General features: G+C 42.4%; 1 protein-coding gene across 1 annotated transcript in view; it reads right to left on the bottom strand.

The window, feature by feature from the left end:
• The window catches only part of CACNA1C (calcium voltage-gated channel subunit alpha1 C), a 752,540-nt gene that overhangs the window by 54,401 nt on the left and 675,327 nt on the right, over nucleotides 1–22,812 (bottom strand). Inside the window, exons 30-31 of the mRNA XM_027857289.1 lie at nucleotides 10,072–10,155; nucleotides 9,382–9,465 (exon numbers count right to left, since the gene is read on the bottom strand). Coding sequence (XP_027713090.1) covers nucleotides 9,382–9,465; nucleotides 10,072–10,155 — 168 coding nt within the window. The remainder of the gene's footprint in view (nucleotides 1–9,381; nucleotides 9,466–10,071; nucleotides 10,156–22,812) is intronic.

Here is a 22,812-nt window from a genome sequence, read left to right as displayed (position 1 = left end):
AGAGAGAGAGAGAGAGAGAGAGAGAGAGAGAGAGAGAGAATGTGATAAAGGAGATGATATAGGAAAAATAAAAAGGAAACAAACTTATCCAGAGATAAAAGTTGGAATGGAGGTGCTACAGAACTCCAGCAAATTAAAAATTAAATTTAAGATATTCTCAAAAAAGGAGGGGGCCCTGTAAACTTGGGATCAAAGGCAGCAGTTCACTTTCTAAAGCAAAGGATTTGGAGAAGACTTCTTGTAACTTATTTGGCTTACTTCTATATTCTCCAACTGTATTTGACCTTAATGAGCCTGGTTAGTTTGGAGTCTGTAAAACTAGCTGCATGATCTTCAGAAACCAAATACTCATACCAGCTACCTCATAAGGCTGAGTTCTTTCTAAACCTTAAAGTGCTTTATAAATATGAATTATTATTCTGTGCCTCTAGGTAGACACCTTGCTTTAACAGTCTTCTGAGACATATGGACCCCTCAGAATAAGAGTTTTAAGAACATAAAATAAAATATGTAAAATTATAAAGGAAACCAGTGATTTTCAAATATAGGCAGCTACGTGGTACAGTGGACAGAACGCTGGGCCTGGAGTCAGAAACCTGAGTTCTGCAGTGTCACTAACACCCTGTATTGTCACTAACCTCCTTTATATGAATAAGTTTCTCACATTATTTTTTCCACCAATAAAACATTTATCTAAAAAATAATACTGGAACTCTTACAGGAAGGATCAAACTGATCTCTTTCACTTATAAATATTAAAGACCCCTGAAGAGAAACTATTGATTTTGTATACATTTGCTAAAATAAGCCTGAAGACTCAGCTTTCTAAGAAGCTGCCTGTATAAGCATCCAAAATTTCAATAGTTATACAAACTAGATCAAACCCAATTGCCAAATTACCATTTATCATCAGTTTAGATTCCATCAAGCTTATGCCTGACTTAAATAATGATATCATTATTTTCCTGAGATAGAAACTGGCAATGAAAAGAGCACCAGGAAAAGAATTTCCAAAAGGGATAGGGAAGAGGATGACAAAGGTAATCATTCCTTTCTTCACATTTTTTCATGGACTGGACCTGTCTTCCTTAACTCGTGACTAACTTCCTTAGCTAAGTAAACTCTTCCTCTTATCTGTAATTCATGCAAAAACAAGTGGCACATGAAAAAAATAGTGAGAATGCTAGACTTGGGAGTTGGGAGTCAGAGTCTTAGCACTGCCATTAACAAATGTTACATTTATCTCTTCAGGCCTCCATTTTCTTAGCTACAAAATAAGTGAGTTTGATTAAGAGGATCTCTAGGGTTCTTCCACTTGAGGTTCTATGATTCTACGATACAAACTACTAACACTTTCTAATTTCACCCACTCCACTGGCATGCTAGTCCTCAAACTAAACACGAACTCAGTTGCTCAATCTTTTTCCTTAAAGCAGCTTTGGCCACCAAGGAAGATAAAGTCGGGGCTGGCCACAGCTGTGCCCTCTCTTCAGTTCCCTCCCCAGGAGGAAGGAAGGGTCCTCAGACTGGAGCTGTCTTCTCTGACTCAACTCTGGGTGGGTGGGTGGATGCTGTCGGCTGCTCTTTCTCTGACTCAGGCTGTCTTTCTCCCAACACTCTAGAAGCAGATGCCCAGAGTAGGGACCAAACTTCATTCTTCCCTGCTTTGTGTGTGTGTTTAGAAGGGATCAGACAGCAAAGGTAGTGCAGAGGACTGGTAGAGGACATAGTTCCTGCCCATCTAGGCCAGAAATATGGGGCTGACCCCAGGGACTGGAGATAGAATAAAGAGCTATTTCTGTAGAATCTGATGGGGATGTTTTTCTCTTTTGGAGACTATCTTCTGACAGCTGTACCTGTTTCCTTTCTGACATGCAGTTTTCTCCTTGGTTTCCTCCTTTTCCTACTTTCTTTCCCAAACCACAGAGGTATCAGGCATGTCAATAGGGCTATAGATAGCTGGCATGCTTCCCTCATCCTTCATGCTCAAATGCCATTTGATGGAGAAACTGATCCCGTGTTCATGGAACACCTATTATTTGGACATCTTCAAGAGCTTATTATGGCTTTTCTTTTTATCTTTCTGGGGGGAGGCAATAGGGTTTAAGTGACTTGCCCAGGGTCACACAGGTAGTAAGTATCTGAGGCTGGATTTGCACTCAGGTCCTCCTGACTCCAGGGCTGGTGCTCTACTCACTGTATTTTTCTTATGGTTTTTCCTTACTGAACAGGGTTGATAGGCATTGAGGGGTTAAGTAACTGTCTCAGGGCACGTGGCAAACGACTTAGAAAGTCCTGAGGCTTGTTGAAAGCCTAAATAGAACAGACAATTCTCCACTAATAAATGCCTACTTTAGATCCATCTGTACCTTACTGCTACTCTACCGTGGTGGTTCCCACAAACCTCTGTTTCTTCTTCAATGTGATAATTTAGGAATTCTTGGCTTAGACAGAACTGGTCTTCCTTCCTTTTCAGCACTGCTCCTCTCCTAGCCTCAGCACTAGTCTTGTCCGAGTCTAAACAGACTCATAGATTGCTAGAGCTAGAAGGGAACTTACAGCTCCACAGAGCTGACCCCCTTCATTACAGAGAAGAGGGAATGGGCCCAGGAAGGTGATCAATGTTAGCACAATCATAGCAAAAATAAGACTGGAACATGTTTCTTCACTCTTAGTTCAATTTTCTATCTACTTCATCATAATGCCTCCCCTATCTAATTGACAGCATCCTTGGTCCCAGCCCTTCCTAGTTTACGTGATAAAATACCCAAAGTTAGTCTGAATCTCCTTTTGACCTGAAAGACAGATGATCAGTCTCATTTCTACCTACAGCTTTTCCCAAGGAATCTAAGTGAATCCTCTGTTTCTCGTTGTTATCAGTGTTGAAAGCTCTTAGGAAACATCTTAGGGGCTCTTTATTTGATTCCAGGACATAGAAGTCTGCATTTTATTGCTCTGGGTAGACTCAGCTGGTGGTGATTGCAGACAGACTTGCAGGTAGGCTTGGGTAAAGCCCATTAAAGGAAACAAAAGAGGTGCTTGGAGGAAACAGGCAAGGACTGAGAAGTGAACCCTTTACACTTGGGACAAGCAACTTAAGTTCTCTGGGCCTTGGTTTCTTCTTATAAATGCTTGTGCTAGAGGACCTGAGCTGAAGAGATTGAGGCCAAATCACCCAAATTTATATCTGGATTTTCTCTCCCTTCTGCTAGTTGACGAATGATTATCAACATTTTAATGGTGTAAGCAAAAAAAAGTAATGGAAGTCCTGGAATCCTTAGCCCACTTCTTGCAATTCTTAATCTCTGAACCCCTGACCCTACCTTGATGCTCTAGGGCTTGGAATAGTGGCTTATCCTTTTTCCCATTACTTGGCAGGAGAAGAGGAATATGTTCCTCATGTCCCAAACTGAGACTTTAATGGTTCTCCTACAGAAATACTAGGAGCAGTCAGGTGACACAGTGGATAGAGTGCTGGGCCTGGAATCAGGCAGACCTGAGCTCAAATCTGGCCTCAGACACCTACTATGTGACCCTGGGCAGGTCATTTAACCCCGTTTGCCTCAGTGTCCTCATCTGTAAAATAAGTTGCAGAAGGAAATGGCAAACCACTCCAGTATCTTTGCCAAGAAAACCCCAAATAGGGTCACAAAGAGTCAGACATGACTCATAGAAACATTCTTGTATATTATGATTATGTTCTATGGTACTGCCAGTCTGGAAGTAGACCTCAGTTATGTTATGAGTTAAGAAGACTTTTGTGGGCCAGCCTAGCAACCATCATTTATAACATTGTTACTGTGGGGAAATGTGGTCCAAGTTCCAAACAACATCTTTGTTTATGAAGTTTTGGAATATAACCTTCACAAGTTGGGGACTGGTTCTATTGCCTTTCGAGAGACATGTAAGGCATGTTGGTCTTTTCCATTCCAGAGCTATAGAAGAGTTTATGCAGAAACTAGTCATAATTTAGTGATTTATTGAAGAGGTTCCAGGGAATTCAGGTGTCACTCCGAAAGGTGAAGCCCCCATTCTGGGTTCTTTTTGGCTTAGCCATGGCTGTGTGTTCAGGTTACTGTATCAAAAGTATAAGAAGGGAAATCAGAGATCACTTAGTCTACCCTGAACCTGAACTGGAATCTCCTCTGCCACATTCCCAACAAGTTGTCATACAGCTATTTTATTTATTTATTTTTTTGGCAAGGCAGCTGGGGTTAAGTGACTTGCCCAGGGTCACATGGTTGGTAAGTATCAAGTGATCAAGTATCTGAAGCCAGATTTGAACTCAGGTTCTCCTGACTCCAAGGCTGGTGCTCTATCCACTGCACCACCTAGCTGAGATGGAAACCTTGGCAACTGACTATGACGTTCCTTCTTCAGGGGTTTCTCAAGGCTAGAACCATTCTTCTTTTTCCAAAGTCCAAATTCTCCCTCCCTCCCTCCCCTCCACCAACCAAGGTGTCTCCAACACTTTATCTTCACATGCTGTTGTAGAATCCTGTAGGGAAAGTACTACCTCTGGAGTATTCACTTCTATTGCTTATAGTCATAGTCAAGGATTGAGAGCTGGAAGGCATCTTAGAGGCTATGTTTAGATCAGGAGGATCTTGAGGGTGGAAAAAATCAATATCCCTTGGGTCAGATTGCCAGCCAAATGCTCTGGGATGTGTCCTCTCCTGATCCCTCCCAATGAGGAATGAATGAATGAATGAATGAATGAATGAATGAATGAAAGACAAAGCATTTATTAAGTCCTTACCTCATACAAAGCACTGTGCTAAGTGCTGGGGCTACAAACTGAAAAGATCAAACTTAGGAAACTTCTCCTCAAACCTCACATAACATAACTTGCTTATGAACTTATATAATATTGTGTGTTATAGTCATCTGAGTTTGTGTGTTATCACCTTAGCTGACTGACCTTCCTAACTGTAGTAAACAAGTCATATCCAAGTTAGTACCTATGAATACAAACCTCCACCCTAGCACTTAGCACATAGAATATAGAATAATGTTTAATGCTTAATAAATCTTTGTTGAATTAAAACAAAGAACATATGGGATTGTGTCTATGTCATGGCTGAGAGAGTTAAGAGGATCATAGAATTAGAGTGGGAAGGGTCTTCATAGATCATCTAGTCAAATTCCCTCATTTTACAGATGAGGAAACTGAGGACCCCAAGAGGTTTTAGAAAGCTGCTCAAAATCACACAAGATATTAAGTAAGCACCCGGGAGAGCTGTAATTTGAACGCATGTCTCCTGACTCTAAATCCAACACTCCATTGCTCCAAGATGGAGGTCATTGGACTCCAAGTCTAATGTTCTTTTCCCTCAGGAGCAGCCATTCAGGCCTGCACAAGCTTCTGCCCTCATTTACAACCTCTAAGCTCCACCATCCACTTGGATCACATAATTAAACTAAAAGTGGGGATCCTAGGGAAGGAGTTTTGGGAGCCTTGGACACTTCCATTCAGCCAGAAGGCTAAATTCCTTGGGTATCACCCTTGAAAAATATAATTACAGATTCAGGGGGAAGAAGGGGCCAGGCCAGGGACTTGATTCTTGTCTTGATTTGTACATTGTCTTGAAAGCTTTATAGCATTGTTATCGCTGTTCAGTTGTCTCAGTCATATTCAACTCTTTGTGACCCCATGTGGGGTTTCTTGGCAAAGATCCTGGAGTGGTTTGCCATTTCCTTCTCCAGCTCATTTTTTTACAGATAAGGAAACTGAGGCAAACAGGGTTAAGTGACTTGCCCAGGGTCACATAGCTAGTAAGTGTCTGAGGCCAGATTTGAATTCAGGAAGATGAGTCTTCCTGACTACAGGCCCAGCACTCTATTCATTGATCATTATTACTGGGAGAGAAGCCTAGATTTTTGAGTGAGGACTGTCATGGGGGAAAGGTCCTGAAAGCAGTAGCAGTTCAACTTACCTGATATGTGTGATTAACTATGTGTAACTGGAACTCTATGGGTGAAGTCAGAATAATTACACAGAAGCCAGACTTTTGATCTGCTTCCAAATATACCTGCTGAGTGGGTAGAGGCATCTTGCTGAATTATCAGAATGGTAACTGTGAGGGATCTTGAGTATGGAAAGGGTGGGACTCCTGGACTCTGAGTAGAAAGTGGGATCTGAGAAGGAGAGGTGGGGGAAGGGAGGACACTTATGTGTAGGGAAGGTGACTCCTTGTGGACCATGGTCACAGATTAGGCCATTTTGAATTAACTTCTACCTGTTCCTTCGCTCTCCCTCATATGTACATAGGGAGGTAGGTCCACAAAGATAGAACACCTGTCAATTCCCCTTCCCCTAGCCTAGCCCATCTATTCAGGGGCTTAGGAAGGATTGGGTAAGAGGAACAGATAGACAGGAATGGGATTGTGGGTGAGTCACTTGTCTCCTCTGGATCTCTTTCTTTACCTAAACCTCTTATAAAATCCTGCAGCTCCCTCTCTACCTTCAGGTAGAGGTGTGTGTATGTGTGTGTGTTTTTAAACACATACAGTAAGCAGAGGAACTGGAGGATGGGCAATGCTGCTCACCTTACTGATTATGAACAATGTGCCCATAGTATGACGAGAGGCAGCCTGGAGTAGTGGAATGGACTCAGGAGTTGGGGTCAGGAGACTTGAGTTCAAATCCCAGCCTTGACATTATTAGCTGTGTAATCATGGTCAAGTCTCCTTGAACCTCTTTCCTCACCTATAGAATGGGGATAATAATACTTGTACTATCTAACTCTTTCTGAGAAAGGCATTGGTCCACCCTAAGGTGCGATGTGAATGAGTTCCACTGTTCATCGTCTTCTCAGGAGTTGGATGCTTTGAATTATGGGGACCTGTATTTGTACTCTCCCAGCCATGCCACGTACACTTGGCCGATTTTTTATATCTCTTGCTTTTTTCCCTATGTTTGTCTAATTCCTGGTTAAAGACTATAAGCTTTTTGAAGACAGGAGTTCCATTTGCTATTTCTATTACTGTTCAATAAGCCATTTAATAAGCAACTACTAAGGGCCAGGCATTGAAGATACAAAGACAAAAATGAAAATGATCCCTGCCTTCAAGGGGCTTATGTTTTCTTCTTATAGTAGTAAGCTCAAGGATCTCTGCACATAGTAGGTGATTTTTTCACACTTGTTCACTGAGTGACTGGCATTGTATACACACATTCAAATAAACACTGAAGCACTCAGGGGGCAAATCTTTTTCCTCCACTATCTGACATAGTCCTCATAATAATCATCTTAATCAACTAAGCATCTCTGGTGTCCCCAGCACCATCTCGGATGCATTCAAAGAGGTTTAAGATATGGTTCCTCCTTTAAATGAACTTACCCAAGCCCCACTTAACAGTCATGCAGACACAGCCAGACTCAGGATTCCTTTCCTTTCACAACAGGGCAGGGATAAACCTCAGATATTTCATAGAAAGGGCCTACCCCAGGAGTTCTCTCCCTAGAGTTCATAGTCAGGCAGCCCAAGTATAGACTTGGTAAATAGGCCCAGCTCAAATACTAGCCATAGGCAATGCCACCTATGTGCCTATAAATGTATACATAAACATAGTATCCCCTTCCCCCCAACCCCATACCTCAACTCCTCATCACAACAACTTAGGCAAGAAGTTTTACCTGTAATAAGCTAACAGGTCATTACTGAGGGCTAGTGTTATGTTTAGAATAATATCTCTAGGGCTGTTATTAAGCCAATACAGTTAGAGATATAGAATAGAGATATAGATGTCAGAGGATCTGAGGGCACCAGAGACTTTGGAAATAATTCAGGATTCCCCAGCAGACAATATCAATGATACTAGGCAGGGGATTAGGTAGGGTAGAAGAGAAATTTTAAAATTATCTGAGGATCTACAGCCAAAGGACACACACATGCACACACACACACACAGACACACACACACGACAAGACACATGGGGTCCCCAGACATAGACAGCTCTTTTGGGTCAGAGGAACAGGGTTGACTCCTCAAAGATCTATCACAGCTGTTAAGAGAGGTGACAAAATCGAGGCGGGCAGGCATGGGAAGGGAAGCAGAGTAGGAGAAGAAAGGTAAAAGATGAGCAGGTGTTGAAGGGCATTCCTGCTCCTCCCAAAGTTCACCTGCTAGAGGTGGAACAGAATCGTAGGCAGGGAAACAAGGCAGGTATTTTTTTCAACTTGGCTGGGAGTATGAGAACCAATTATAGTAGGATGGGAGATGGTAGGGATTGTACTGGGTGGTTGGGGTACTTTCAAATATCTTAGATCAAAACTCATTCTAAAACTACTGCTTGATGCTGTTATTCAACCACTCACTGGATCAGAGGAGTGAGCATACATTATTAAGCTTCTTAATTAAAGAAAAATAATAACAAAAAAACCACACATTAAGAAAGACTTGCCTATAAAGAGAGATTTAAACATGCCAGGTAACAAAGAGACATGTGCAGAAATCGATAGGAACTGTATAGTAGGAGGGAACTCTTTAGAGGGGATGCGGCAGACGGCCGCAGAGTATGGGGTGCCAGGGTCATCTTCCATCTGAGGCTAGGGCGAATGGGGACAGAACTGTGAAAAGTGCCAAGGAACCAGCTGCCTGGTTTTACAGTCAGAGTCACATGGTTTTATTAAGGATCTAGCAAAGTGTTTTTGCAATGGACCAAACAGAGATCTGAGTGTGGTATCTGACCACTCAAATCATCAGTTGATCCAGAGGATAAAGAATCAAGGCTCCCCAACTTGAGGAAGGGTTCCAGGAAGAGGAGCCAGTCAAGCTTTCCACTTCAAAGGCTTAAATTAAGGGAGACTCTATTCATGATGCTCCTTGGCTTATGGAAAGCTAAAGGAAGTGAGGATTCCAGCTTTGATTCCTTGCTTGGCCCACCTCGAAAGAGTTGGTGCTCAGCAGGCTGTGGGGCGGAAAGGGCTGGGGTGCCCAGGCAGTCCTGGCCTTCCTCTGAAGAAGGAGGGTCAGATTGGGTACAGATCCTTGCCCCAGCAGCTGCCCAGCAGTTGGAAAACTCCCACCTCTTTCTCATTCCACATGCCCCTGGCTACTTCCTGCCATACAGTTTTGATTCATGCCAGGCTGATTATGAAGGAGGGGAGAGGAAAGGAAAAGATGCAACAGTTAAAAAAACAAAATAAGGAAAGGGGAGAAAATCTTAACTCATTCTTAAATAAGGGGGGGAAAATAAATGAAAGAAACAACAAAAAAGAATCATTTAAATGAATAACAACAAAAACAAAACCCAAACAAACCAAATCCCCTTTAAAAAAAAAAAAGAACATGGGGGGGAGGGGAGGAAAAATTGCTAAAGACAAATGAGTGTTAGAGCAGGCACGGACAGTTAGGTACAGACGCCATTTACTTACGTTTACCTCGGTGATTGCTATATCAACAATGCTACCCACAACAATCAAGGCGTCAAATGTATTCCATGCATCACAGAAATAGTGCTGCATGAGGCAGAGAAGCCAGGAGAAAAAAGAGAAGAGGAAAAAAAAAACAACAAAAGAAACCAACAACAAAGGAAGAAAAGAAAATAAAAAAAATAAAAAAAAGCATGAAAGGGAGAGAAGAGAAAAAAATAAGAAAAGAAAGAGGTTACGGTGGGCATCTCCAATCACCTTTTTCTTTTTCTTTTTTTAAACCACTCTATAAGTCTGGCAGCTGAAACCTGTGTCACGTTCGGTTCGAAGGGCAGGCGGAGAGGACTGACAAAAGGTGGGTTAGTTCAATGGTTACATACACTCAGATGGGTAGGCCCCTGCGGGCTGGTGGGAAGGGAGCCCACCCGCTCCCTTCCAACTCATTTCTGTGCACTTGGGGCCCATCACAGCAGGGCAGAGCTGGGACATGTGGGAGGAAAAAAAGGAGGAGAAATTCCTGCTTTTTTCCCCCAGGAGAAAGTACGGCGGCTTCAACAAAAGCAATGACTAGAGGGTGGGAGTGGGGGAATACAGGAAATAAAAAGAGAGAGAGAGAAAGGGAAACAGAGGAAGAAAAGGAGGAGGAGGAGGTAGGAGAAGGTGGTATCCTGGGAAGGGTAGAGTAATACTCACATTAGTCTCACTGAGAATGACGTCAATAATGCTGCCAATTACGATCAGGAAGTCAAAAACATTCCAAGGATCACTAAAGTAACCCTACATAAGGGAGGGGCAGGCAGGATGGGGATTAAAAAGGAATGTTAGACAGACAAAAACAGTGTAACATCACCATTAGCATCACCTTCTGCTGCTGGAGTTTCATACCTCAAAATTGTGTGGCCAGGAGCGCAAGGGAAGGGAAAGAGGGTGGTGGTGAGGTATCTAGTCTAAGCCCTCTCCCTTTTCCTGGTCATCCTACCTAATCCCAGCATCCCTCCTAATCCACCCTACCTAAGGGCAGGCAGGAGAAAGGCCGGGGACTTCCTTTTCAGGGGAGTCAAGGGAAAGAGGTGAGGAATAAGGGGAGTGGAAAGTTTAAGTTGAGATTGTCCAGGGTCTCTATTCTCCACTCAGTTCAGCATCTCCCTGGCCTTCACTCTACCAACCCTTACTCCAATTCTTAGTGGTTAGCAGGGCCCATCTCAGAGACTGCAGTGAAAGGGAACTGGCAATCATGATCAATGGGGCTGTGGCCCCATGGATGTTGCTAGAGGTTAAGAGAAGCACTAAAAACCAAGATAACTGCACCCAAATGGGATATCTACTCTACTTAGCTCTGAGGTAGCTCACACAGAGGGTAGGTGGATAAAATAAATGATGGTTTAGATGAAGAAAACATCCACAATGAGCCAGACCCTATTCACATCAAATACAAGTCCCAGCCTTCACAGGCTTTGCTATTGAAAGGAAATAGTTCCAGTTAGCCTCTTGTGTAGGCAGAATGTGGGTATTTCAGGGCTAATAAATATCCCTCCTCCTGATCCCCACTCAGCATCTGTTGATGCCTGGAATTCCACAGTCAGATATTGATTCCTGGGGAGAGGTAACATATTAAACACTTTTAGTGTGAATGAATTTATCAGATTCTTTCCAGAGACTAGGTTTCCTTAGGGATAAAAGTGAGGGAAAGAGCAGGTCATTGGACTTCTAGAGATGGTAAAGGGAAAGAGGAGGTGTAGTTAAGAAGGAAAAGGGCAGGGGCAGCTAGGTGGTGCAGTGGATAGAGCACTAGCCCTGAAGTCAGGAGGACCTGAGTTCAAATCTGGCCTCAGACCAAACACTTGACACGTACTAGCTGTGTGACCCTGGGCAAGTCACTTAATCCCAACTGCAAAAAAAAGGGGGGCACAGAAAAGGGGGAAGGGAAGCTGAGGATGCCTATAAAAACTCACCTACCTCAGAATTTTATCTGGTTGATGCTGTACAGCATATGAATTTGGATATGGGTTTTATATTTTAGATCTAGAAAAGGGAGGCATCTCTATGTCCCCAGATGATACCTGAGGATAGCCTGACAACAGAGGGAAGGTGGTCCCATTGTCTCAAGACTCTATCCTCAGAGCAGCAAACTCATGGTTTCCTACCAGGTACCTGGGCCTTTCCCATTATCTACAAGTGATGGGTACCTACAATACTATGTAGTCTATCCCGTTAGACTATGATTTTCCCTTTTGCACCCTCAAGGTAGCATTTGGGAGGATACCCTGAGAGCCACAATCCAAAAGTTTGGTGCTTGGTGCTCCAGGTAACAATGGCTTGTGACTAGCAGACCCATTAGCGTCACCCTACTAGCTAGGGTGAGTAACATGAAAAGTGCCCACAAATCAATTTTGAATTTCATGGAATAAAAATAATGCAATTAAGACAAAATCAGTAGGTTGAGCTTGAGAATTAATTTCTACAGTGGTACAGGGATAGACTTGGAAGGGACCTCAGAGGGATCCTACTCCAACCTTTGGGAATTTGGGATCCCATCATAGGCACGCATAGAGCAAGCACATATCAAGTATGCTGGCAAATGGTGGCTGGGGGTGGGGGGTGGGGGAGAGAATCCTGTTTGTCATTCCCCAGTGGCCAAATGAGAATGCTCCTCAAGGATGTCCCAGAACACACCTGGCTACTGTCTATGGATTCTATGCTTTTTCTATTCCATTAGAGAGGGCTTTAGAAGGTTACACTCGAATCATTACTTGAACCTGCTGAGGGGAAGTATTGCAGTTTGTGAAAGGTAGGCCAGAGAGAGACTTGTCTGCCTAGAAAAGGAGAGAAGAGAGGGGATTCCTTAGGGAGGGGACTGGGCAGACAAGTTCCAGATTTCTTTATGGTATGGAGGGAGGATGGAAGGAAGTTCCCCACAGCTGTTTAGAGCCCAAACTTCTTCCTTACACTTTAACAGGCCCCTGGTCCCCTCACCTTCTTTTATGTTACTGAAGGAGTGTGTGTATTAAATTGCACCCTCTGAATCCCCCCTTCCCCCACAGGTGGAGCTTCTAGGGGTGGGAATTCTAGGAATTAGTGATGGTGGATGTAATGCTACTCAGAGGTAGGGTCAGAGGCTCAGGCTGCACTATTCATTTTCCCTGTGCTTATCTCAGATGTGTGGCAGCAGGCCTTGAGGGAAATACCTGGATGTCTCCCAGGACAGTTGTAGTTGGGTTGAGGCTAAGAGCTGCTTCTCCATGACTTGAGCTTATTAGCCTTTCATGGAACAACCCCATGTAATTTTTAAGTTAGCTCTTCGAGGTGTGTTACTTGGTAAAGGACAGCCTCTCCCCATCCCACTCCTCAGGCTGAACACAGGGCCCCCTGACCAACCTCTAAATTAGCAGGTGCTAGGCATTAGAGAGGTCCTTTGGGTAATAGGAAACCCAGGCGTCTGATCCACAAATTCTTCATGAATAAACATCTCTTTACCACAGACTACAAGATATTTTCACCATTTCCATCACTTCCTCAGTCATTTAATAAATATGTATATCATATATATTTATGTTATATATAGGTATATGTATTTTCATAAGGCAAGAACTTGGGTTCTTTTATCTCCGCCTGGCTATATCCAGCTCCTTTAACCTCCTAACTTCCCAGCTGTGCCCTGTTTCCAGAGGGAATGAAAAGACATGTTGTCCTAGGCGGCTGCTATTCTTAACGTGGAAAGTCAGGTCATGGGGAAAGGGTGAGCCTCCATTCCCAGGCAGTTCTGCCAAGGGGAAGTAAAGCACAGCCTCCAAAGGGGTTTGGGAAGAGCCAGATGGCGGAGCAGAGGTTGATGGGGACAGGGGTTAGGTGAAGGTCAGATTGTGTCATGACTTCCTTACTGGCTCTCTGGAGCATCTCAGAAAAAGCCAGAGCCTCTGAGATAGAAAAAAGTCTTCTCTACACACCTAGAGCAGGAAACACAAAACAAATCCCCTCTTGATCCCCTAATTTTTCCTCTGGGGGGAAATATCAAGAGCTTTTTATTTCATGGAGGGGAGCTGAGAGACATAGAAAAGGAAGACTCAGTACTTATGCTACTTTTTTCCCTACTCTTAAGATTGGATTTTTGAAAATACTATCAAGTATCTCTGAATACAAATGCCATCATTGTGGGCAGAACAGGGTCTGACTCAGCCCAGGGGGATCCCCACCACCCTACCCACACATTAAGTTTTATAATCTGTTAATTCAAATTCTGTTAGAGGGGAAGGGGAAGGGAAGAAAAGAATGGAGAAATAGGAGCTAGATCAGAACACTTGGTAACAAAACATTACATGGTTGAAGGGGATGGGGGAGAGGGATTGAGATATGTGAGTGGAGGGGAACCATGGTGTTGAAAGAGGAATGAACTGGAATCTCTGCATCCATCTGAGGGACCTGAAACAAAAATGGTGAGATGGGCCCTGGTTTGCCATATCACTGAAAGAGGGAAAGAGGGAGAGGGAGGAAGAGAGGTAGATAACAAGACACAGGAAAGATGTTGAAAACCAGACAAACAAGGAAAGGTTAATCAGAATAGCTGCCTTGTGCCAGGAGAGCGGATGAAACTTAAAGCGACTCTGTCAACCTCCTGGTTTACCATCAATTGTCTGTATTATCCTTGGACTTTGGAGTGGGGTTCAGGGTCATGGAGCTCAAAGAAAAACGTGCCAATTCTCCCCTCTTCCTTTTCCTCTAGTTTGGCCTGACTGTTCTTGGGGCAATGCCTCCTGCCCCATCCCCACTAGGCTGTGTTTCTTGGAATGGCAGGAGCTAGCTGGCTCCCGAGTTGGATTTTCCTGGTTTGTGCTAGGCCACTTGAGCAGAGGGCTTCTGCTGACTTACTGCTCCAAGGACCTTTATCATTTTTTTCCTGTCATTGGAGGCTTTTTACCAAACAATACCATGATTCTTTGGACCCAGCCCTCACAAACACAGCTTGAAAGTGGGGGAGTGGGAGGGAGGGTAAAGGAGAAGGGAATGTTGACAGAGCCCCTTTAAGTAGCAGTTTATCTTGATGACCTAGTCCCCAACCAAACTCCCTTCCCACACCCTTTCCATTTTCAGCCCCTATCTTCCTAGCCAGCTGACCATGATTATCTTCAGGCCAAGCCAGTTCTCTCTTATCTCCTTTCCATTTCTCTTTCTTATTCCTAGATACCAGGGCCACCCTCCCTGCCCCACTCCCCAACCCGTTGCTCAGGTTGTTCATGGAAGCTACTTGGCCAGCCTCCTAAATTAGCAGTCCCTGGGCAATAGAGGACCCTGTGGTATATGAAGCCCGGGAGAGTCTAATTCACCAAATTTTCTCTGACAAATATCCCCTTCTGCTTTCCCAATGTCTATTTGGAAATGTTGGACGGGAATAGAAGAATGAGGTATTGAAGGTATTCTTTTTTGGGGGGGGGGCTATAGTATGAAAGCATCATAGGTACTTTCCTTAAAAAATGCTTTTCATTTGGAACTAAATTATATTCATCATCCTTCCTTCCCTGGGGGGTGGGGTGGGGTGATGGTCTTAATTTAAGACCAGTTGGTCTTAAATTTTTTTTAATTTAAAATTTTTATTTTATTTTATTGGGGGTGGGGGCACAATGGTCTTTAAATTAAAGCTTAAAAATTGTGCCATGATGGAGAATGTGGTGGAATTTGTTGATTTTGATTCCACTAGATCTCTCTTTGTTCACCTTCACAGAGCCAAGAAGGGTTGCTCAGATGGCTAGCTATACATACTCCCTTCTTTTATCTTCTTTCCAGTCCCCACCCCCCACTCCAATTATGAGGTTTTGGGAGACAATTCGTTTTTCTCCATCCTTTTTCATCCTCTTAATCCTCAGGATATGGAGCCAGGAGACAAGATGTCTCTCTTTTTTCATACTGGATTGGAATTGTACCTTTGAGTCCAGGTCCAGGGATATAAAGTTAACCTTTAATGATCCACACCATTAAAAAAAAGCCCCAAAACTTTTAACCTATTTTCCTCTGTCAGAAGACCTTAGAATTGTTTTCCCTTATTCCCTGCCCCATCCCAACCCACACATCCTGAGAGAATTCAGATTATTTTGAGCAAAACATCATTATTAAGATAAACTGGCTTAAAAAAACATTGTATAAAACACTTCCAAATCCAAATCTATAGGATTTTTAGGTTAATCATTGTTTTGAATTATCTTTGTGAAGATAATGATATCTCAGTGAAGATAACTGAGGGTTGGTTGATTTGGGAATTTCGGATTCAAAGGCCCTCTCCCTGCCCACCCTCCTGCCCTTATACTCAATTTAATTCTTCTATATTGTCTTCTTTGCCCTCCCCCAAAGGTCAGTAATATGCAGTGACTGGAAAGGAATTTTATCAGTTCTAATGTGGAAGTAGGTGAGGATGTTGAAGCTAATATGGGGATGGTGAAAGGATGTATGGTGGGATTTTATTGTTGTTCAGTTGTGTCCAACTCTTCGTGACCCCATTTGGGTTTTTTTGGGCAGAGATACTAGAGTGGTTTGACATTTTCTTCTCCAGCTCATTTTACAGGTGAGGAAACTGAGGCAAACAGGGTTAAGTGACTTGTTCAGGGTCACACAGCTAGTAAGTATCTGAAGCCAGATTTGAATTCAGGAAGATGAGTTTTCCTGGCTGTAGGCTCAGCATTCTATCCATTTCACCACCTAACTGCCCCATATAGTATGGTGGGGTGAAATATGGCTAAACCCTACCCATGACTCCATGGGTTCTAGTTCTAGTGAAGAGATGACTGTAGAATACTCAGCAGCCACTATCACTATTATCAGATTACTGGTATTCTTTTGATCAGAGATTAGAGAATGAGAAGACTTTCTGTATATAGTGGTTTAGAACTAACTGGGTTGACTGTTATGAGTTTACTATGTCCTAGACCTAGACTGTTTTATTAGGAATCTACTGTAGCATGTCTGGAGATAATCAGGGCTTCTAGAAGGCTATGTCAAAAGAATGTAAACTCTTAAAAGGTCTTACCTCCTTCAAAAAACTTAGAGAACAAGACCCATATCTGTTATTTGAGAACTAGACTAATACAAGGATCCTTCTTACCACCATGTTGATGCCAGGATGGTATTTTTTTCTGCCACACTCATACTCATACCATATGAAGACTGTCTATTAAACCATGGAGTGGCCACGACCTATTTCAGTGGAGGAGGTGTCCATGCTGACACCAATCCTTTGAGTACTGAAGTATTACCTTTGTTCTTGAAGCCTTAGCCCCTTCTCATTCCTGTGGTGTACCCACAGTAGTGGTATCCACTGGAATTTTCCCCACAGCCTTATAGTGGTATTTCAAATAGGAATTAAGCCACCACAGATGCACTTGCATACGTTTTCATGGACTCCCTGAGATCATGTTGTTAATTCTTAGGCAATTTTCAAGTTATGACTTATTCCATTGTAGGAAATCATTACCTGATTATTCACTTTTTTCACATACCTACATAGGAAAGCACCAGCAGGGAAGAGGTAAAAGTTCAATGGTATGGGGATGATGACTATAAAACTTTGTTTGGTCATTGATGTCTTTGGTGTTTAGAATGTTGGTATAAATTCCTCTACCAATTCAGATCCATCTACCCCTAAAAACTGCTCTTTTCAAGTGATACTAAGCAAGAAACCAATAGATAAAGGCACACTAGGGAGTTGTGATTATCCATTAGTTGGGTATAGGTAGACCTGAATTGAAGTCAGATGATTCCTGTTGGAAGCCAAGTCCCTGCGGAACTGCTAAAATGAGAGAGCTGAAGCAAAGAAAAGAGGCAGCACAATTTGAAGTGACTGCATGAAAGTAAAAGAGAAGTGACAGCTAAAAAGTGAAAATAATTGGAAAAGCATGTCGTTGTAGATACTAGTTAAGGGAGAGAGATGAAAGGGAGAAAAGAAAAGGAGAGGGGAGAAGTGGAGAGAGGAAAAACAGGAGAGAAAGAAAAGAGATGAGAGGAGAAAGAGGAGAGAGAGAGGCAGATACATAGAAAAGGAAGAGGAGAAAGAGGAAGAGAAGAAAAAAGGAAGAAGGGAAAGAGGAAGAAGAAAAAGAAGAGGAAGAGAAGAAAAAAGGAAGAAGGGAAAGAGGAAGAAGAAAAAGAAGAGGAAAAAGAAGAAAAAGGTAGTATTGGAAGAGAAACAACAAAAGTTAAAGATGAAGAGGAATACTGAATAGGCATATATTGAAAGAGGATGTCTGGATGGGGAACAAATAATTGAGAGAATAAGACAAATGGGAAGAGGGGTTAGAGAATAAGAAACTGGGAAAGTAATAGAAATGAAAATTCACCAGACAGTCAGGTCTCAGTGTCTCTGAAGTAAACCTGCAGGCATAGACAAAGTAAAGAAGCATTAGTCATGAAGCAGAAAAAGAGGAATAAGATAGAGGCAGGGCAGGAAAGAGGAGGGAAGGCACAAAAGCAGACATTTGTGAACTTCTAGGATAGGCTGGCTCCCTGAAGAATCTTTATTGCTTGAACCTAATTCAGTGCCTTGCATGTGACAGATACTTAATAAATAGTTGTCAAATTATAGAACTTTCAAGTTGGAAGGGTCTTTGGAGGGTCGTCTGGTCTAAACTGTACCTGAACAGAAATCCTTTTTACAACATCCTCAACAAAAGGATATTCAACCTCCTCTTGAAAATATCTAGTGATGAAGAACCTACTATCTCCATCAAGAAGAAAACTCATTTCACACACATTTGGACAGTTCCTTCCTTTACATTAAGCCAACGTCTTGTCTCTGCAATTTCCATGTATTCCTCCTAGTTTCATCCCTAGTTCTGGGGATAAGCAGAACAAGTTTAAACCCTTTTCCATGTGAGAAACCTTAAAGGCATTTAAAATGCCTGAAGATAACTATTATGACCCAAGCCTCTTTTACTCTTTCCACCCACAAATTTTCTCTTCTCTGAATAGAAATGAGTAAGGCATTTTGGAAGATATGCCGCTGAAAGGGGTTAGGGATGAAGGAGTTTGAAGATGCTTTTTAGAAGTAGGATCCCTCACCGGTTTCCTTCCTTTTCTTATCAAGGCCCTGGAAAATTAAATTGAGTGAGCCCTGGAAGGGAAGAGGTGCCAAATGAGAAGTGGCAGCAGTGGCAATTCTCATTGTATGTCTGGGAAGGGTTGATCCCAGGGAATATCAACATGACAATGGTAAATGACACCAAGCAGAGATAATATAAATTCTATTACATTAGAAGATGCCACTTAGACATTACAGTAATCAGGGAAATTAGTGGAATCTAATAGAGGAAGAATAATCGGAGCACATAGCTGTCCCAGGATTCCTGAGAGCCTGAAGGAAATTGTGAAGACTTTTACATTTATGTTCTTACCTTGTGATATATCTGTTCATTAGAGATCAGTGAAATACTGTGTGGTGGAGAGATGAAGGGTCATGGATTGGAGGAAGGGGCCAGTTGGTGTGCTACATGGTGCTGTCTTTCCTTCTTTTTGAGGGTATCTTTTCCCACTGATAGAAGGATACTCGAGTTTCTTAAAGGGTATAGAGGAGAAATCTGCCTTTTGCTTGAACAGAAGGCGGAAGTAATGGGAATTGATTGCATTCTTGCCTTCCATTTAGCTCTGAGCTTCCACTTTCTTTTTCCTTATCAGGAAACACCAAAGGCAAACCTAGTTAATAAGAGACTGAAACCTGTTGAACAAGAGCATGGGAGAGAATTGGGGCAGGCAGAAATATCCCAATCTATCGATGGATAGTGTCTTAAGATGAAACAGAAAAGTATGCAAGTGGGTCAAATCTTTTAAAAGGGAAGCAGGAAGCTTTTCTGTGACTCATTTTGCACTTCTTTAAAATAGAGGCCTCCAGTAGCTTCCTGAGATGAAAGAAAAACCTGAGAGACCATTTCTGGATAATTAATAACCTATGTATTAATTAACCTAGCTGATAATCAATACATTGGTGGTCAGTAACCAAAGACACCTAATGGAGACACTGAATGCCTTAACTTTTTTTTTTTAAAGGGAATGCCCCTGGCAGGACAAATCAGCCCTGACTGATAAACAATTAATGAGGGAGTGGGCATTTAAACGAAGAGGTGGCTAAAAGTCTTCAGCTCCTCCTGAAGTGTGATGAAGTGACTCTTCCTGAGTCATGAGACTCAGCCGCCTCCAGCACTCTGGACAGATGAATCCATCTTCACCCAGACCACTTTGGTTGGTTTTTTCCTTCATAAGTTGGATCACTCTAATGGAGAGGTGGCATGGGCATAGGCCTAATGCTTTAAGGCTGGAATCTACCTAGATTAGATTCTGTTTAGACAGAAGTAAGGTCTTCTAGTTGGGTGGGGTCCCGCCCAAGATCTTTCCTGGAAGATTTGGTCAGTCTCATGTGTCAGCCTTGTCCTTCAGAGACTGGCTGACTGACCTACAGGGGCTGGTTCCTGAATGAGGAAATAAAGAGTAAAAGCCTAAATCCTAATTTAATCATACGTTATTTATATAATAGAAAAATAATTTCCCTCATTCCTCATACATAGCCTTGCTGCTGGGACAAAAGAGCTTTATCTCTGAAGTGCTTAGGGCTCCTCAGCCTTAAGCAAATGTGTTAAATAGTTACAGTCTTTGAAGGAATAAGATGGGTCACATTGCACTGTGCTACATCAACAGCAACCTTGCAGAGGTCACAAAGACATTATAAAAACATGCAGTCTTAGAGGTCTTTGTGGAAGGTTTGGAAGCTTATGAGCTAAACTGCAGGAAATAGAAGAACTCCAGATTTTTTTTTTTAGTACTAGTAAAGTCGTTATCAATTTAAATGAGTTTTGCCTCTAAATCTTTGCCCAGCAACCTAATCATACTGGGAAGGGTCCTCTAAAGGGCAATTGTCTTAAGTATTCCCCCTATTTCACAGCATCTTATAATGGACTTTGAGTTCCCTCATCAACTGTGAATCTGAATTGCTCAGAACAAGCCTTCCTGGGTTGATTGACTTTTGGAAATTCACTGTCTCTACATCAGGCGGAATTTTTCTGTGCCTGTTCTCTTGTTCATAAGATTGTGACTGAAAACCGAAGTGTACCATCCCACTGGGCTTTTCTCATGGTGGGAATAATTTTGCCTATTAAATAATTAAATGTAATAGCTAATACTACCCTTCCCACACCGCAGCTTTTTGGTAAGTCACATAATTTAAAAAAATCATTCATAGCAATGTTCCAGCTTTTAAGAGCCAGGCAGGAAAGAAGCCTGTCACAATGTTGCAACAATAAGCAAATTTCCTGGGTACAGAAGCTGTGATAGGCAGGCCCCTCCTTAACAAAGCCCCTACTATTACCATTCATGCCTGTCAGTCTTGTACTGAAAGCACCAGGTACCCTGTTGTCATGCCATAAATAAATAATAATCATGGTAATTGTAGCCCACTAATCAGACCTCTAGGCAGTGTGTGTGTGTGTGTGTGATGGTGGAGAGGAGGGTTACTACATTTCATCCTCCTACACTCCTCCCTTCCATCTCCAAATCTTTTTCTTGCCTATTTCTTTTAGACTATGCTGCTGAGTCTCCGGAGACAAGTCAGATTGAAGTCCTGAGGAGCCACTGGTTTGTTTTTAAAATAAATAAATAAACACACAAACATATGTATGTATGGGTACACACACGTGTGTATGTATTTATACATATGTATATGTAATACATTTATCTGTGTGTGTGTATATATGTATATGTGAGTGTATAGATAGTGTTGAGGGCAACAGCAAGATCAAATCGGACACTCCCCACTTCAGCTAATGTTCACTGGTTAATGGTCTGAGTAATCCTCGATGGAAGCCCGTTCCCCTCTTGCTATAGGATTCTTTATTTCTTGATGGGAAAAATGTTAAATTTAGGTGAAAGAGAAAAGACACTCATCAATTTATGACAGGGCCACAACACCATGAACTGTATGGTATATTCTTCCTTTCTCCTAAACTCAGCCCTCTTTTTGACTTCCCAGTGTCTCTTGAGGGTACTACTGTCCTTTCAGGTTCACAACTTCTTAGTCACCCTCTTCAATTTTCCTCATTCTACCCTATCCCTCCACTCATTATTTCCAATGATTACCAATTCTTGTTAGTTCTATCTCTATCACACCTCTCCCATCTGTCTGCTCTCTACTCATAAGACACCTCCTAGTCAGGTACCTAATCACCTTTTGACTATAACTATTGCAACAGTATCTTAAGTGGTCTCCTTGAGTCAATGCTCTCTTCTCCAGTCTACACTCCATACAGCTCCCAAAGTCTCACACACACACCCACACCCTATATATCAGGTTTAATTGACTTGCCCAGGGTCACACAGCTAGTTAAATGTCTGAGGCCAGATTTGAACTCAGGTCCTCCTGACTCCAGGGCCAGTACTCTATCCACTGCACCACCTAGTTGCCCCCCAAAGTGATATTTCTAAAGCACAGGTCTGACCATGTTACTCCTCTGTTCAAGAATTCAGAGGCTTCCTACTGTCAATATAAAAAAACCAAACATATTTCTCTATTAGGCATTTAAAGTCCACCAAAGTTAAGCTCCGACTTATGTTTCCAGATGGATTTCACATCTTTTCCTTCATGAGCTCCACATTCCAGTCAAAATGACATACTTGATGTTACTCATACACGGCATTTTCTTCCTGCCTCTTGTGCCTTTTCATGGATTATTTATTACCCATGCCTCACACAGCTACTAGAAATCCCTAGCTCCTTTCAAGGTTACTTCCTATGGAAGTCAGTTGGGTGGCTCACTGGGTCTTGTGTCAGGAAGATCTGAGTTCAAATTCAGCCTCAGACACTTACTAGCTGTGTGACCCTGAGCAAGGCACTTAACTCTGTCTACCTCAGTTTCCTCAACTGTAAAATGGGGATAATAACAGCATCTACCTCTCAGGATTGTTATGAGGATCAAATAAAATCATACTTATAAAGTGCTCAACACATAGTAGGTACTTAATACATGATTGTTCCCTTCCCTATAAGTGGCCTTTATCTATTTCCTCAGTTGTTAGTAGTCCCCATTTTCCCTTGAAATGAATGTATGTATTAGACTGGCTACCAAACTGTAGGTCTACAGAGCCATTGAACTGACCTCATTGTTGTATGCCTGTGAAACCTGGACAGTCTACCAGTGCTATGCCAGGAAACTGAATGGCTTCCATTTGAATTGTCTTAGGAAGATTCTGAAGATCACCTGGCAGGATAAGATACCAGACACTGAGGTCCTTTCTCAAACTAGACTGCCAAGCTTTCAAACTTTGCTTCAGAGAGCAAAACTCTGATGGGCCGGCCACATTGTTTGAATGCAAAACATACACTTGCCAAAAAGACTATTTTATGGAGAACTCACACAGGGCAAACATTCACACGATGGTCAGAAGAAGTGATACAAGGACACTCTCGAGGTCTCTCTT

This window comes from Vombatus ursinus, unplaced genomic scaffold, assembly GCF_900497805.2.
Source record: "Vombatus ursinus unplaced genomic scaffold, bare-nosed wombat genome assembly UNPS02012082.1, whole genome shotgun sequence".
NCBI classification, from domain to species: domain Eukaryota; kingdom Metazoa; phylum Chordata; class Mammalia; order Diprotodontia; family Vombatidae; genus Vombatus; species Vombatus ursinus.
The sequence above is the reverse complement of the archived record's forward strand: the minus strand, read 5'-3'. Positions and strand labels throughout refer to the sequence as shown.